General features: G+C 41.2%; 1 protein-coding gene across 1 annotated transcript; it reads right to left on the bottom strand.

Annotated features, from left to right (window-relative positions):
- Positions 1 to 263: 263 nt before the first annotated feature.
- LOC126615438 (sanguinarine reductase) lies at positions 264 to 5,526 on the bottom strand. Its single transcript, XM_050283265.1, has 9 exons — positions 5,147 to 5,526; positions 4,342 to 4,454; positions 3,958 to 4,011; positions 3,764 to 3,848; positions 3,409 to 3,514; positions 2,580 to 2,666; positions 2,324 to 2,421; positions 1,383 to 1,492; positions 264 to 478 (listed from the first exon to the last, which is right to left on the bottom strand). The coding sequence occupies exons 1-9, from the start codon at positions 5,451 to 5,453 to the stop codon at positions 413 to 415; spliced, it is 1,026 nt and encodes a 341-aa protein (XP_050139222.1). The 5' UTR covers positions 5,454 to 5,526; the 3' UTR covers positions 264 to 412.
- Between the last annotated feature and the right edge of the window lie 9,451 nt (positions 5,527 to 14,977).

Consider the following 14,977-nt stretch of genomic DNA (forward strand, 5'->3'; position numbering starts at 1 on the left):
CCGTTTCACAAGCGACACAATGGCAAGAACGATATATTTTTGTGATGAGTTCGATACTTGGTTGTGGCTAGTTCCGTTCTGTGCTAGAGTGGTTTTGTTGTGGCAGGTGCAAAGTAGAAGTTTATATAAATATTCTATAGTTTGTCCACTAAAGGAGAATTGCAAGAAAATGGTACCTAGAAACTCACATATAAAGCAAGATTCTCTAGTTTCGGTGTGGATATTTAGAACATGAGATCACTTCTAGAGGATGCACGAGCGACTGATAAGCAAACGAAGGGCAACAAAATTTACAGATCTTAATCGAAGTATTACACAGTAGTTATTTACACTATACAGACATTTATATATTTTGTTTCCAAACAGTATCGTCGATATACATGAATGATCCAAATGAAATCCAAAAATACAGTCACTGAGCTCGGGCAGCTTTGAACAATTCCCGCCACTTTTGCTGATCACTTCCTGGGCCTTCTCCCTGCACAGTACAAGATTTTTCCGTTGGAAAGGAATTCCTCAAAGAATAACATGACAGGGTTAATTGGAATCCTTGATATTTCTATCACAGATGCAACAGATCTCTAATAAACACGGCAGCAATATCAAGCGTGTTCCAAATCGTGAAGGGTCAAAAGCAGTGTACTCTTATACACCGAGGGGAAAAAATAGAACGGAAACTGATTCCAGTCATCTTCCTCAATTCAAGTTCATTCCCAAAGACTTATTTTGTTGCCTCATTATGTTCTATTCCTTATTCTAACAGCTACTTATTCGGCTTCAGGTGTTACTTTTCCTGACATCCAAACTTGAAGGGACACTTTCAGGATGTAAATCCTGGCGAGCTCATGGAAATAGGTGGCCTAGAAACCGCAACATCCCCATCCGGATGGAAAATTCACATTCCACTTGGGCTTCCATGTTCATATGGGTTGCTGATAAGCCAAGTAACATCAATTTCAACAAGCCAAAAAGAGTGACACTGAGGAACCATGCACAACCAGCCAAACTGTGGAAGCTAATAAGAGTCTACGAAAGCTTTTTTTGGGTCTTATATAAGAGAGGTTCAAATTTTCCTAGAAACAATTAAGCAAGGACACCATTCACCTTTCAACATGCAATGTAGATTATTGAAACCTTAAATTTTCCTTCCGAAGTATCACAGATCAATTTACAGGCTTCCACTATTAGTTAGGTTAAGTATTAAAGCATGAACTTTCAATTCAGGTGCATTTTTTCGTTAGTTATGGTCAGTAAATCTTCAGATATACTTAAAGACTGACATAAGTTTGAGTTCAAATGCCAAGGGATGTTTAAAATTGAGACCAGACATGCATTACTATGTGGTGACCCCTTAACTTCTGCAATCATCTTTAGAAAATTACCTCGACCGAGTTGACTTCAAAAATTTGTCCTTCAGTACATTCTATGTCCAACGCCTGTATGCAAGCTTCAGCAACGACATGCCTGCTAACCTCTCCAACCAGCTTATCTCCTGGTTCCCATAAAAAAATATGAACCGATTAAAGACATTCTAGGAAGGAATTAGCAATACTCAATAAAAAAAACCATGTACGCAGATGATCATTCTTTCCTGAACTTTAGGACTTGGTGAGGTATGACAGGAATATATTGGAATCTCGCAGAAATTTAATTTTGAGATATTTAAATCACCATATTCAACTCAACACAATTAAGCCTTCCCACAAATGGTTGGCTCAATGTTTGGCTTGATGCAGGATCAGTTACTAGCTACTGAACAATGTTCCAGACTCAGACCAGGCATCTACTAAGGTAGCCTCGGTTGTATAAGGTTGCTAAAAGCCAGGAACAAACAAATATAGACACAGCAGCTGCATTCATGTCAAGGTTTCTGACGTATAAATAATGCCCATCCCTAAGTAATGCAGAAGCAGAGTAAACACACAATGAAATAAGTTACAAGTTAAAACTCATTTGCATCAAAGCCCCGAAAGGGAATGCATCCACAACAACATAATTACATAAGAAAACAATGTAGTACTTTTCATTTTTTGTCCCTTCATTTTTGGTCCATCAGCCCTACTATAACATTTTAAATAGCAATTGAACCCTTCCCCCTCCGCCTATCTCTCATCCTAAAGCAAAGTATTCCTTTGACATTCTGCCGAAGCAGCCTTCATTCACTTGACATTTCGTAACCTCTTATTTGATGGTTTTGTGTTCTGCTTATTGCGGTGCTGCCAATTGATGCTAAATTTTTTATAGAAGACCAGAGGACCCATAATTGAGCCTCATGAACTGAACCTCTAATTCATCTATGCAATGCTCGGAGCAATTGAAGTACCTTGACCTAATAGGACTGCACGCCGTTTGCCAGCTGTAGCTTTGAGCAATGTATTAAGATCATATGATGTGTAAGGTCCATCTGTCAATCTACCAGGTCTGAAACGCACCAAGAACGATATAAGCAACCACCGAAAGAATAATCAGCTGCTTTTCTCTAACTTGAAGTCTGCCATATACAGCTGCTTTATAAAAGTTCTATTGTCTCTCAGAGAGTCAGAATTAAAAGACAAGTACATTAACGAGTTTACACAAACCTGATTATTGTAAATGGTAGGCCAGAATTACGAAGCATATCCTCCCCCATCTTTTTATATTTGAGAACGCCAAAAAGGTTCATAATGCTACAAAACAATGTAATTCAATTATCCTATGTGAGAAGAAGATAGAAAAGTGAAACTCACTTCATCAATTCATCATGAACCAATTGTATGAACATGGTCAGTTCCAAATCGAGTCCATGTCACATCAAAAATTTTAAAGCCATAACAAGAAGAGGTACAAGAATGCTACATTACTCCCGAAGAACTATATAGCGAATAAAACTCACATCTACGCTATGAAGAAGAAACCAATGCGAGATTCCGAAACTAGATAACCATTCACAAAAATAAGCTGGTATTGGTACAAGTAAACAGTGCGTAAGAAGATTCTTGAATTGCAAGGAGTCTCATTTTGTACAAGGAGAAAATATATTCCTTTAAATGCATCCTGTATGTGATGTAGGACAGGAACTTTGGCTCTTTGATTGTTGTAAATTGTTCGTAGGGAATGAACAAGAATGTCAAGAAAACGAGGACACAAGCCACTACTATCAGACCTACAGTTGGCTGCATCACACAATCCTATAAACATAAGCTTGCTGGAAAGCTCTGTAAATTTATGTGTGCCTCAAATGAAAGGTTCACAAGCCTCATATGGTTTCTATGCCGCTGCTTATTAAATGCAATGCATGAGTCCCAGCCATATTATGAACTATTATCAATTCCCTGTTGGGATCTTATTATGAAACTATGAAATTTTGAACGCTACACAAATCTGATGTATTTAAATCCCTAAATGTAGTTCCGAGTGAATTAGTATTACCTCCATGGCAGTTCATTTGACTTGGTTACGCCTACTGATGATACAAGAACAATTCTCTTCAGCGATGAAGGCAGTGCAGATATAAGATTTCTCACACCCTCCCAATCTTGAACAAAAAGTTTAAAGTCAAAATCTCTGAAAGCATAGTTCTAGATGAGTAAGAACATTCGGTTGTGAGCATACTACCCATGCAAGCATGTCCATGAAGTTGGCACAAAATTTATGAATCTATTTGGTATGCAAGGCTGTTCAGCAATCTATTACATCCGAATAGAAGATAAATAGTGCACCATGTTGTATGATGGAGATTCTTGCTCACTGGTAAAGAAAAAGTTTCAAAATGGATAATTCTAACCAACTCTTTCTGGTGTATTATCGCCTTCCCATCGCTTTGAAGGAAAGGCAGTAGTTCCTGAGCAGCAAATCACATGGGTGACTCCCTAAAAGATAAGACATTGTAAAACTAATACTTCAGAATCATTAATCATAGACACATTTATATCCAGTAAATGGAAGAAAGGTACAAGCAACTGAACTTAAAGCACGAACCTCAAAAATAGATGGATCCAGATCCTTTGGATTCCGAGTGTCCCCTTTGAATATCTATCAAGTTTCGAATATTTAGAACTTATACCCCTACTCCTCGTGGAAGGATGCAAATTTAAAGCAAGAAAATGCATGCATTTATCCTCAAAAAATAATTTGGAGGAAGAAATTATCAAGGGAATCGGGAAAGCATACACAATTCATCCACATGTTAAATGTCACCTACTATAATTAATCCAAGTGTTTGGCTCAGTTAAGTCTCAACCTCGTGTCTTGGAAAATAAATCACTGGGCTGGATGCTTTAACTTAACAGAAATATATGCAAAACATTTGAGTGATTGATTGATAGGAATCTCCGGATAAATTACTTACACAGAAATTGGTACCTGCAATGTTTCTTCATCGTGTTCACCAAATAATGTAGTGGCTTTCTCGGGGTCACGCAACAATAGTCGGGACTTGATATTCCGGTCGAGCAACGAAGCCACCACCAGCTGACCTGGAATGAGATTCAGGTTACAAAGTTGCCAAGAAAATCATAAAAGAAGTAAAATCTTGGGAGTACTTATTTGATACAGATACACACCTACTCTACTAATCACTACAAAACCAATCGCATTTCCACAATCACAAGACTCAATTTCTATAACGCACATAAACCAACATCAATTACAAATACCCGAAAATAGAATTCGAAACAAAATAAAAGTACTAGTGATATCCACACACACACACATACAGACACATATACATACATACACACAAACTGACAAACACATACATACATACATATACACACATACGCATATATACTACATACATAGTGTTAAAAGATGTCTATACTGTCTAACTCTAGATTAAAATATCGCTTAAATAATAATAGATAAATAATAAGAGGGACAAGGATTGTCTGCCCTCCTATTTCTGGTGCTTTCCTGTTTGTGTGGTAACGGTTAAGTCACGTCAATATTTTATATTACTATTCATTTTTATCTTATTATCTTTATAAAAAAAAAAAATATAAAATGTTGAATAACCACACAAAACAGAAGAGACCAGAAATGGTCCCCCTGCAATAGTTTAAATTAGATTAGAATATCACTCGAACAGTAAAAAATAAATAAATAAAAAGATGGTATGTGCAAGCATATGAAGAGCTAGTAAAGCAAAGCAGGACCACTTGGGGAATACCAACGCCGCCGGTGCCGCCAATGACGAGAACGAGCTTGGAAGAGGAAGAAGGGGAAGCTTCTGAATTTCCGGTGCGCTCTGAACTTGGGGACTGGACGACTTCTTCTTGGACAGCACCAAGTGCCGGTGGCGATGATCGTCCTTTAGAGCGCGAAATGGTTGTTGAATTGATAGAGGAATTTGCATGGAGATCCAGAGGTGGTGGAATAGAAAAAAGAGGTATTCTGTGAGGGTGGTTTGGGAGATTTCTAGCTGGGATTGGAAGATTAAGAATCGAAGTAGGTGAGAGTCTGGAAGCCATGGCCATGTGAGCAAGAAAGCAGAGGAGGGAAGGTGGAGATGGAAACAGCAGGTTATGACTTGTGGTCGTTGTATTTCATCTCGGATTTACCAAAATGTCCCCCAAATATCCATTCCATTTAGTACTGGCAGACAAATTCTTATTTTATTTTTTGGTTTTTTTTCAAAAGAAAACGAAATTGCCACTAGTACTATAGTTAATTGGTATTTTTTCTTACTTGTAAGTGAGATGTCTTAGATTTTATTCTCGCTAAAGGTGAAGTTGAACTACATTATTATGGCAAACCATTGGATTTAATTTTTGGTGGTTAGATTTATAATTTTTTTTAATTGTTTTAGCCGTTGGACTTAATTTTTTGTTTTTAGATTTTTTTACCTTTATATTTCATTATATTCGATATCAATTATTGGATTTAATGTATTTATAAATTATTTAGAAAAACAATTGAATCTAGACCTTAGTTGAATCACGTGGGCCATTCGATCAAGAAAATAGTAATTTGTCTTTCTGTAAGTGACCGACAGCGTCAGCAAATGAGTCGCAGCGCTAGGTTCTAGCCACTAACCTCGGCTCATTTTCTCGGGTAAATTTGGCCCCAAAAAAAGTTTTAACCCAAAACCCTTTTTTGGGAGAAGTTTTGGGCAAGTTTAAAACTTTAGTTTTGAGTTTTAACCCAACTTTTGGATTTGGTCTTAAGACAACTGGGTGTCTAGAATAATAAATGAAATCTCACTCTTGCCGAGCAAGAGCTTCCTTCGAAAGAGATTGTATCCAAAGCTGATTAGCACCAAAAGTGTGACACAATCAAAACAAGAGTATCAACAATGAAGTTAGCCTCATGAAAGTACATGACGAAAACTTATGAAAAGAAATCGAAAAGCTAGTTTTTGAATGTTGAAGATGATGGTACGAAGCCTCCATAAGGATCCTAGGCCAACCATTACTTGAGCAATAGTTCTTATTTTTTTGTTAAGCACACAAATTTCTAAAGGATCCTGACTGTAATTTTTTTTTTATCTTCAAGGAAAAAATAGCACACAAATTTGATATCACGCTCTGTATTCTGTGTTTGACCTCTGTATTAAAGAGTGTCAGTTGTGTGCTTAGTTTTATGAGTTCAAACAGCACTGTTGCTCAAATATGGGTCAAAGTCAGGCTGAACTCGGATTCGATTACCATATTCCTCAGTAGGACGATGAAAAGTTGTCCTTGATTAAAATGGGCATCAGCCTCTCTATCAGTGCGATCAAAATGGTCAAACTGCACGAACCTTATCACAGTTGGCATGGGAGGGAGGGGCTGAGGATAGATTCAATCCTCAACTTATAGAAAAATGGGCTACTGTTAGAACTAATGGAGTCATCATTTTGTATTTGTTTTGTTAAACTGGGCCAAAATCAAAGAAATTTGTCTTTTGGATGGAGAAAGTGTCAAATATAGAAAACTTTTGGGGTGATAACACATGGAACGAAAAAAACGTACGAGTGCGCAAACAGAAATATAACAGCTTTAAAGGATTGTGTTGAAATATTTCGCATGGATCGTATCTGTGAGAAAAGAAGAGTGTAAATATTTGAACTCTACTTCAACTTATACTTCGACATTTTGTGATAAAACACCCCACATGGGATTGTGCAGTGATAATTACCAAGTTAAGGACTGTTTGGATTAAAACTTGACTTTGGGCTCAAGAAAGGAGCTGGCCCAAAAGGAGGCCTGAAGGGAAAGTCGGCCGAAGCCCAGCCGAAACCCAGGAAAGCAGAAAAAGCCTTTTCTGACTTGGTGCAGCTCATGAAGATCACTTGCTCACCTACCCAAGGGCCAAGTGGTATAGACTGACCAGCTACACAGCACATAAAGTACTTTATGGTGGCATTACATGTAAAATAGCTAATGAGTCATCACCCTCAAACCGTATTCGGGCAAGGCTGCTGCTAAAGGAGGCCAAGCTGAGTTGTCTATATAAGAAGAAAGAGAAGCCAGGAATAAGGACACTCAATCAAACAAACAAATGCAAGCACAAACTCTGCTCAGAGCCAGATTTGCCTTCAAAACGAAGCTGTAGTCAGCCCAAGCCTTCATCCATCTCGGGACAAGCCTTCATCCCTCGCGGGATAACCTTTCCTTCAAACCTTTGTAATAGCTCTGCTACCCTGTTTAACCTTGCTGTAGTATCGATTCATCTTTTGTAATCTCTCTCTCTCTCTCTCTCTAAGCTTTCAGACCCTTGACAAAACTACAAAGATAAGAACCTGCAAGACGAGCAGCCTTACCTGATAAGGTTTAACCTTGCCCGACCTTCTTTGCCTTGTTTTTGTCTTTTCATTCATTAAGCCTAGCAATATGTTGTATACTTCCAGTTATGTGCAAGTTATTTCTAGCAATATGACTATTAAAAGGCTTTCTCAGTACTTGGATCCGATTTGAATATATCTTCAGTGTTCAAACCAGATCCAAGTCCTAAGCCCTCGGGCATGCAAATCTGATCAGTTAAAAGTCCTTGGCCTCAAGGCATAAAAAAGAACCTTATGTGGACTTAACCCATCCACGACAGTCCTTGATAAACGAGAAGTCCGAAGTTACTTGGGGCGCAAGTAATCAACCTACCCTTTAGTTTTATTTCTATTATATTATGATTATCATAGAACGCTTGAGCATGGAATGGACTCTGATGGGAAGCCTCAAGGCCTACACCTAAGGCCCCACAAAGGCACCCATTTAGATTCATTCCGTTCTGCGATCTAGAGAGTTTTGAGTATAAGAACGAATTCTGATGGGAAGCCTCAAGGCCTACACCTAAGGCCCTACAAAGGCATCTATTTGGGTTCATTCTACCTCTCGGACTCGGGTAATCAGAAGTATAATAGTTATAAAACTCCTGCAATCACGAGAACAAATATGATGTGTTCGAGCACTGGTTTAGTTATTGATGGGAAGCCTCAAGGCCTACACCTAAGGCCCCATAAAGGCACCTGTTATAACTAACACGGTTTCTCGGATATATACATATATACAACTAAAACTCGACATCCATTTTACATCTGCCATGCTGAAGATGGCAGTGGCACGCCTGAGCACCTAAAAGTTAACCTTGATTGTGAGCCTCAAGGCCTACATCTAAGGCCCCACAAAGGCACCTCTCAAAGTTAACTCTATCCTTCTCTTTCAGCCTTGCCCGACGAGCCTTGCCAGAAGAGTCTTACCCGACAAGACTTGCCCGATGAGACTTGCCCGACAAAGCCCGACAGTGAAGTAGAAGCCCGACAGCAGCCCTCAACCGGCGCCAACCTCCCGGGAAGCTGTGTGCTCATCGGCCAGGAAACATCCCCGACGGAAATTCCTGACGCGAACATAGTTTTGGCACGCCTGGTGGGACTTCCTTTTTTATCAGAAAATATATGACAAAATGCCAGAAGATTTGCAAACCACATTGTTACAAATGTTGCAAAGATTGGAGAAAGCCTCCACAAGCTCCAGAAATGATACAGACTTGGTTCCTCCCGAAGGAAAAAGACTTAGAGCCAGCCAGCCAGAAGAGATGATGATGGCCAAACCTGCAGTTCCCTTCTCAGAAGCCCCTATAAATATGATCAATATGGCATGGGCGGAGAAAGGAAAAGAAAAGATCACAAGGGAAGCAGAGGAAGAAAGACTGGCTACAAAACCTACAGGAGGGATGATCAGATCGCCCGAATATCCAAAAGCAGCCATAATCAAGGGGATGGTTATGTGTAGTAAGTGCCAATGTGAGTGTGAGCTCGAAATTCCCCCGGCTGGAATCCTCATTGATCACGAACTGATCAGGAGGAAGGAAGAAGACGTCAGAAGAGAAGCCCGCGAAAAGATTAAGCATGCAACAAAAAAGGATACTTCCCGAAGCGTTTTTCAACGACTAGGAGGTGATTCCCAACCCAAAGCTTTGTCAGAAGTATTTCGAAACCATGAAGCTTCTGAAGAGGCAGAAGATATGGAGGGGCGCAGATCATCCTCAATATGGCCAGATGGGGAGGGAAATCAAGAGGATTGATGGGATAACCAATCCTGTTAGAAAAGGAAATCCTGCCCACCTCGGGCGAAAATGGTACGTAGTCGGGAAGAACGGACAGCCTACCAAACCAATGGGAGCCTCCATGGTCAGGAGGGTTCAAAGGCAGCACAAAGCCTACATGAATTCCCTGGAGACCCCAACAACATCCGAAGCCTTCAAAAATCAAAGGTTGGAGAAAACAACATCTGGGGGAAGTAGTCAACTCTGTTGGAGAAGTAAGAAAGAGGTGGAAAAGGCCAATAGCAAGACAGAAGGCGAGGGGGATCACGTGCCGCAGAGCCAACACCCTGGGAAGTATAGGATCTTGAGGAGAGCTCAAGAAGATCTGATCATGGTGCCAACCCCTGGGTGGAAGCCATAGCCTATTTGCATTGGAACTGTTTCATTTGAGAGGAGACCACATTCTCTGCCATTGGTGGATCCTTTTGGTGAAGTTCCAAAACAAACACTGTATACGGACATGAATCAACAGCAACAGGAGGGGGCATCAGAACCACTACTTCCAACCGATGCGATGGCCTGGTTGGATGAATTTATGGACCAGATTGGGAGCAAGAAGGAAGATTTGCTCGAGCCTAGTAATTTCCATATCAACATGGCATATGTATTGTCCGCCACGTTTGGTGCCAGACCTGATCAACCCGCTACTATGGAGGGTGATTACTTGACAACTGAGCCAATGATGGCACATGTCAATGTGGAGGTAGTTGAAGAAGAAGACTCGGGCAAGGCTGAATCTTCAGAAGCATCCAAAGGTGGTCCTCTAAGGATTTATACAGACAAGATGGTGTTTAACCGCCCGAGCATCTCGCTGGCCAACCATCTGAAACCCATATATGTTACAACTCACTTGGAAGGTGTGCCCTTCAAAAGAATTCTAATTGATGGAGGAGCAGCTGTTAATGTGTTACCAGCCAAGTAGATGAAGAAAATGGGGAGAGGCACGGATGATCTTATTCCCACAGACCTCACGGTCTCTAGCTTCTCAGGCGCTATCACCAAGACTCATGGGATATTGCCTTTAGAAGTGGATTTGGGATCTAAACAGATAATGCTGGCATTCTTTGTGGTGGACTGCACTTCCACTTATGGGGCCTTACTCGGAAGAGATTGGATCCACCAAAGTTTGGCCATACCCTCCACTCTTCATCAACAAGTAGCTATTTATCATGAGGCGGGCACAGAAGGACCAGGCTTTTGGGAGATAGTAGAGGCCGAATCACGGCCATTCCTCCCCACAGCTAATGTTGCAGAAGCAAGTTTCTACAACCCCAATGTAGGAATCTTGAAATGTTCAGGAGCTGATAAGAACGGCCGCCCTACCAAGGTGACGGCCCAAAAGCTTTTGGAACAAGGAATGCTCCTTACTAAAGAGGAGTGGGATAGACCTTGTATCATCCCAAATCCCCTACACCATCAATGACTGAACAAAAGAAGAAATATCAGGTAATGGCAGTCAGATCCCTGATTAAAAGACTGTTGGTGTATGGGAAGGGAAGAAGGCAAGAAATGGAGCTCTTGGATAAGGAAGAGCAGGAATGGCAGGAGGGAGCTTCAACCAGCCAGCATGAAAGCAAGGAGGAATCTTGCAGAGAGGAACTGGATAGGGCCATTCAAATGGCCGAGTGCATATATGATCTAGACGGGCCATACGACTTGCCCGAGAGCCCGAAGCTGGTCGAATTTTTGTGTGCAGAACCGGATAAGCCATCACCAGAAGTCCAGGATCCTCTGGAAGTTATTGATCTAAGAACAGAGGATGATCCGAGACCAATACAGATCAGTGGTTTATTAGGGGTTGATGATCGGGCAAGGATTATTTGTCTTTTGCAAGAATTCAAAGACTGTTTTGCTTGGCATTATACCGAGATGCCAGGGTTAGATCCAACCTTGGTGGAACATAGAATGCCCATCAAAGAGGGATACAAACCTGTCAAACAAGCACCACGAAGGATGTCAAAGGAGATAGAAGAAAAGGTCAAAGAAGAGATTGAAAGGCTGGTAAAAGCTGGCTTTATTAGACCAGCTAAATATGTGGAGTGGTTAGCCAACATTGTACCCGTTTTAAAAGCTGTGACAAAAGTAGTACGATGTTGTGTTGACTACAGAAATATTAATAGTGCCACGCCGAAAGATGAGTATCCCATGCCCATGGCCGATTTATCCATAGATGCTGTAGCAAAACATAAAGTCTTATCTTTTATGGATGGAAATGCCGGGTATAATCAGATAAAGATGGCTCCAGAAGATATACATAAAACAGCTTTTAGGTGTCCCGATCATGTGGGGGCATATGAATATCTGGTCATGCCATTCGGGCTCAAGAATGCTGGTGCAACCTACCAAAGGGCAATGAATGCCATCTTTCACGATCTGATTGGCTAGAGCATGGAAGTATATATTGATGACATCATGGTTAAATCTAAGACAGAAGAGCAGCATCTAGTAGACCTCAAGCAAACATTGACAAGAATGAGAATCCACAAATTGAAGATGAATCCAAAGAAGTGCGCATTTGGAGTCAGAACGGGCAACTTCTTGGGATTCCTGGTGCATCAGAGAGGTGTAGAAGTGGACAAGAACAAATCTCGGGCAATAATGGAGTCACCTTCACCCACCAATAAGGTACAACTCAAAGGTTACTAGGCAAAATTAACTTCTTGAGGAGATTTATTGCCAATTTAGCGGGCAAGATCCAGCCACTGACTCCTCTACTAAGATTGAAAGATAAAGAAAACTTCGAGTGGGGACCGCCACACCAATAGGCATTTGACAACATCAAGGCCTATTTGACTTATCCACCTGTGTTGGTGCCACCTCAAAGGGGAAAACCCTTAAAGCTGTATATTTCTGCCTCAGAAAAGTCAATCGGGAGTTTGCTAGCCCAAAATAATGAAGGCGGGAAGGAGCAGGCAGTGTACTACCTCAGTAGGATTCTGACCGAGGTAGAAACAAGATATTCCCCAGTGGAGAGATTATGCTTGGCTCTATATTTCACTGACAGTAAACTAAGGCATTACATGTTACCTTGTCACGTGCACATCATCGCCAAGACAGATGTGATAAAGTACATGTTGTCAAAGCCAATGCTAACATGAAGGATTGGGAAGTGGATTCTAGCCTTATCAGAGTTCAGTTTCCAGTATGTACCCCAAAGGGCAGTCAAAGGTCAAGCAATTGCCGACTTCCTGACCGAGCATCAAGAATTTCAAAGTGAGGTGATCAATATCCTGGGAAGCCTAGAGGTTACTAGCATTTGGATCCCGCCAAGAAAAGATATTTCGGGCAAAGAAGATTGGGTCCAGCAAGAGATAAGAAGAGTAGCTGGTCTCTGGATCACTCATTGGAAGTTATATTTCGATGGATCTCACACTCAGAAGCCTTCAGGAGCTGGGATAGTGATTGTAAACCCTCATGGGGTTTATCATTATTACTCATTTCTCCTCGACTACCAAGGAAATACTAATAATCGGGCAGAGTATGAGGCCCTAATAATTGGTCTGGAAATCCTGATGGATTTGGGGGCAGCAGAGGTAGAGGTCTTTGGTGATTCGGAGTTAGTAATAAACCAGCTAAATGGTGAGTTCAAGTGCAGACATATCCCTATGGCGGGGTATTACTTGGCAGCTACGCAATTATTGAGTTTCTGGGATTCTGAGATATCAGTCAATTATATTCCCAGGGGATTCAACTTAGCGGCCAATGAGATGGCACAACTAGCCTCAGGAGTGCCAATACAGGAGAGGAAATATGGGGTAGATGTCGAGATCCAAAGAAGAAACCTTCCTTCTATCTTAGAAAGGGGATTCAGTTTGGATATAATGGTTCTAGAAACCGAGATAGAAGATTGGAGGTCACCTATCATTCATCATTTGAAGGATCCCTCTTCGCCTACAAGTAAGAAAAATAGACAGCAAGCAACCAAGTATGTCTTATGGGCGAAGAACCTACTAAGGAAAACTCCGGATGGGTTACTATTAAAATGCTTAGGCCAAGAAGAATCCATGAGAGTAATGGCCGAAGTACATGAAGGAATATGTGGAGCACATCAGGCTGGGACAAAGATGAGATGGTTGCTTAGAAGGTACGGTTATTTCTGGCCCGACATGGAGAAAGATTGCAAGTCTTATGCCCAAGGTTGTGAAGAGTGTCAGAGGCACGGACCTCTCCAACATGTGCCTTCAGTACCTTTAAATCCAGTAGTCAAGCCTTGGCCTTTCAGATGATGGGCGATGGACTTCATCGGGAAAATCTATCCAGCTTCTAGTAAAGGGCATACTTTCATAATTGTGGCAACGGATTATTTCACCAAGTGGGTGGAAGCATCAGCAGTAAAATCCATAACTTCAGCCGCAGTCAAGAATTTTATCGAGACCAAGATTCTGCACAGATATGGGGTGCCCGAAACTATAGTAACGGATCGTGGGCCATCTTTTATTTCAAAAGAAGTTGAGGAGTTTGCAAGCAAGTACAAAATAAAGATGATCCAGTCCAGTCCGTACTATCCTCAATCAAATGGCCAAGCAGAGGCCAGCAACAAGATCCTGGTCAACATTATCAAAAGAATGGTGGTAGATAGTCCAGAAAAGTGGCATGAGAGGCTGGGGAACACTTTGTGGGCATACAGAACTTCCAAGAGGGCAGGAACAGGGACAACTCCTTTTACTTTAACTTTCGGGCAAGATGCGGTGCTCCCCATGGAGATCAATGTAAGTTCTGTCAGAGTTCAGAATCAATTTGGGTTACACAATGAAGAGTACATCGAAGCCATGTGTCAAGGAATTGAAGACTTAGATGTAGCCCGAATTGAAGCTTTGAACCAGATTCAGGAAGGAAAGAAAGCAGTTGCCCGAGCTTATAACAAAAAGGTAAAGATGAAGTCTTTCAAAAAGGGAGACTTAGTATGGAAGACAGTCCTCCCGCTAAGAGCTCAGCTTTGGGGCTTTGGAAAGTGGAGCCCGACATGGGAAGGTCCTTTCATTATTAGTCAGGTATTGGATAAAGGAGGATACTACTTGGCGGACCTCGAGGGAAATGGGCAGAAACATCCCATTAATGTTAAATTCTTGAAGAAGTATTGTCCTACATTATGGGATGTTAGAGATTGTTACATTGAAGAGGGGGCAAAGTAAAGCAGGATTCGGGAGTTTCATATGCAGTGTTTGTTCATCAACCATTCAAAGAAGACATAAAGATAAAAGTTGTTGAAATAATATTTATTTCATGTCGACAAGTTGGTGAAATTTACAACAGATTCAATTCCTGCGTATTACATTTGATTCTCTCTGGATATAGTGGTGTTTTCAGCTGGTTTTCCGATATCTTCATGAATAGGATCTGATCAGGTGATCAGGTTGTACGGCCAACATGTGCCTGGTAGAGGATCCTCCGACAGGACCGTCACCATATGTGATGGTGAAGCCTGACTTATCACCGCAACAAGCAGGAAGACAAGCCTTCAAGAGGAAACCGCCTGACCAGG

This window comes from Malus sylvestris, chromosome 3 (assembly GCF_916048215.2).
Source record: "Malus sylvestris chromosome 3, drMalSylv7.2, whole genome shotgun sequence".
In the NCBI taxonomy this organism is placed as follows: Eukaryota; Viridiplantae; Streptophyta; class Magnoliopsida; order Rosales; family Rosaceae; genus Malus; species Malus sylvestris.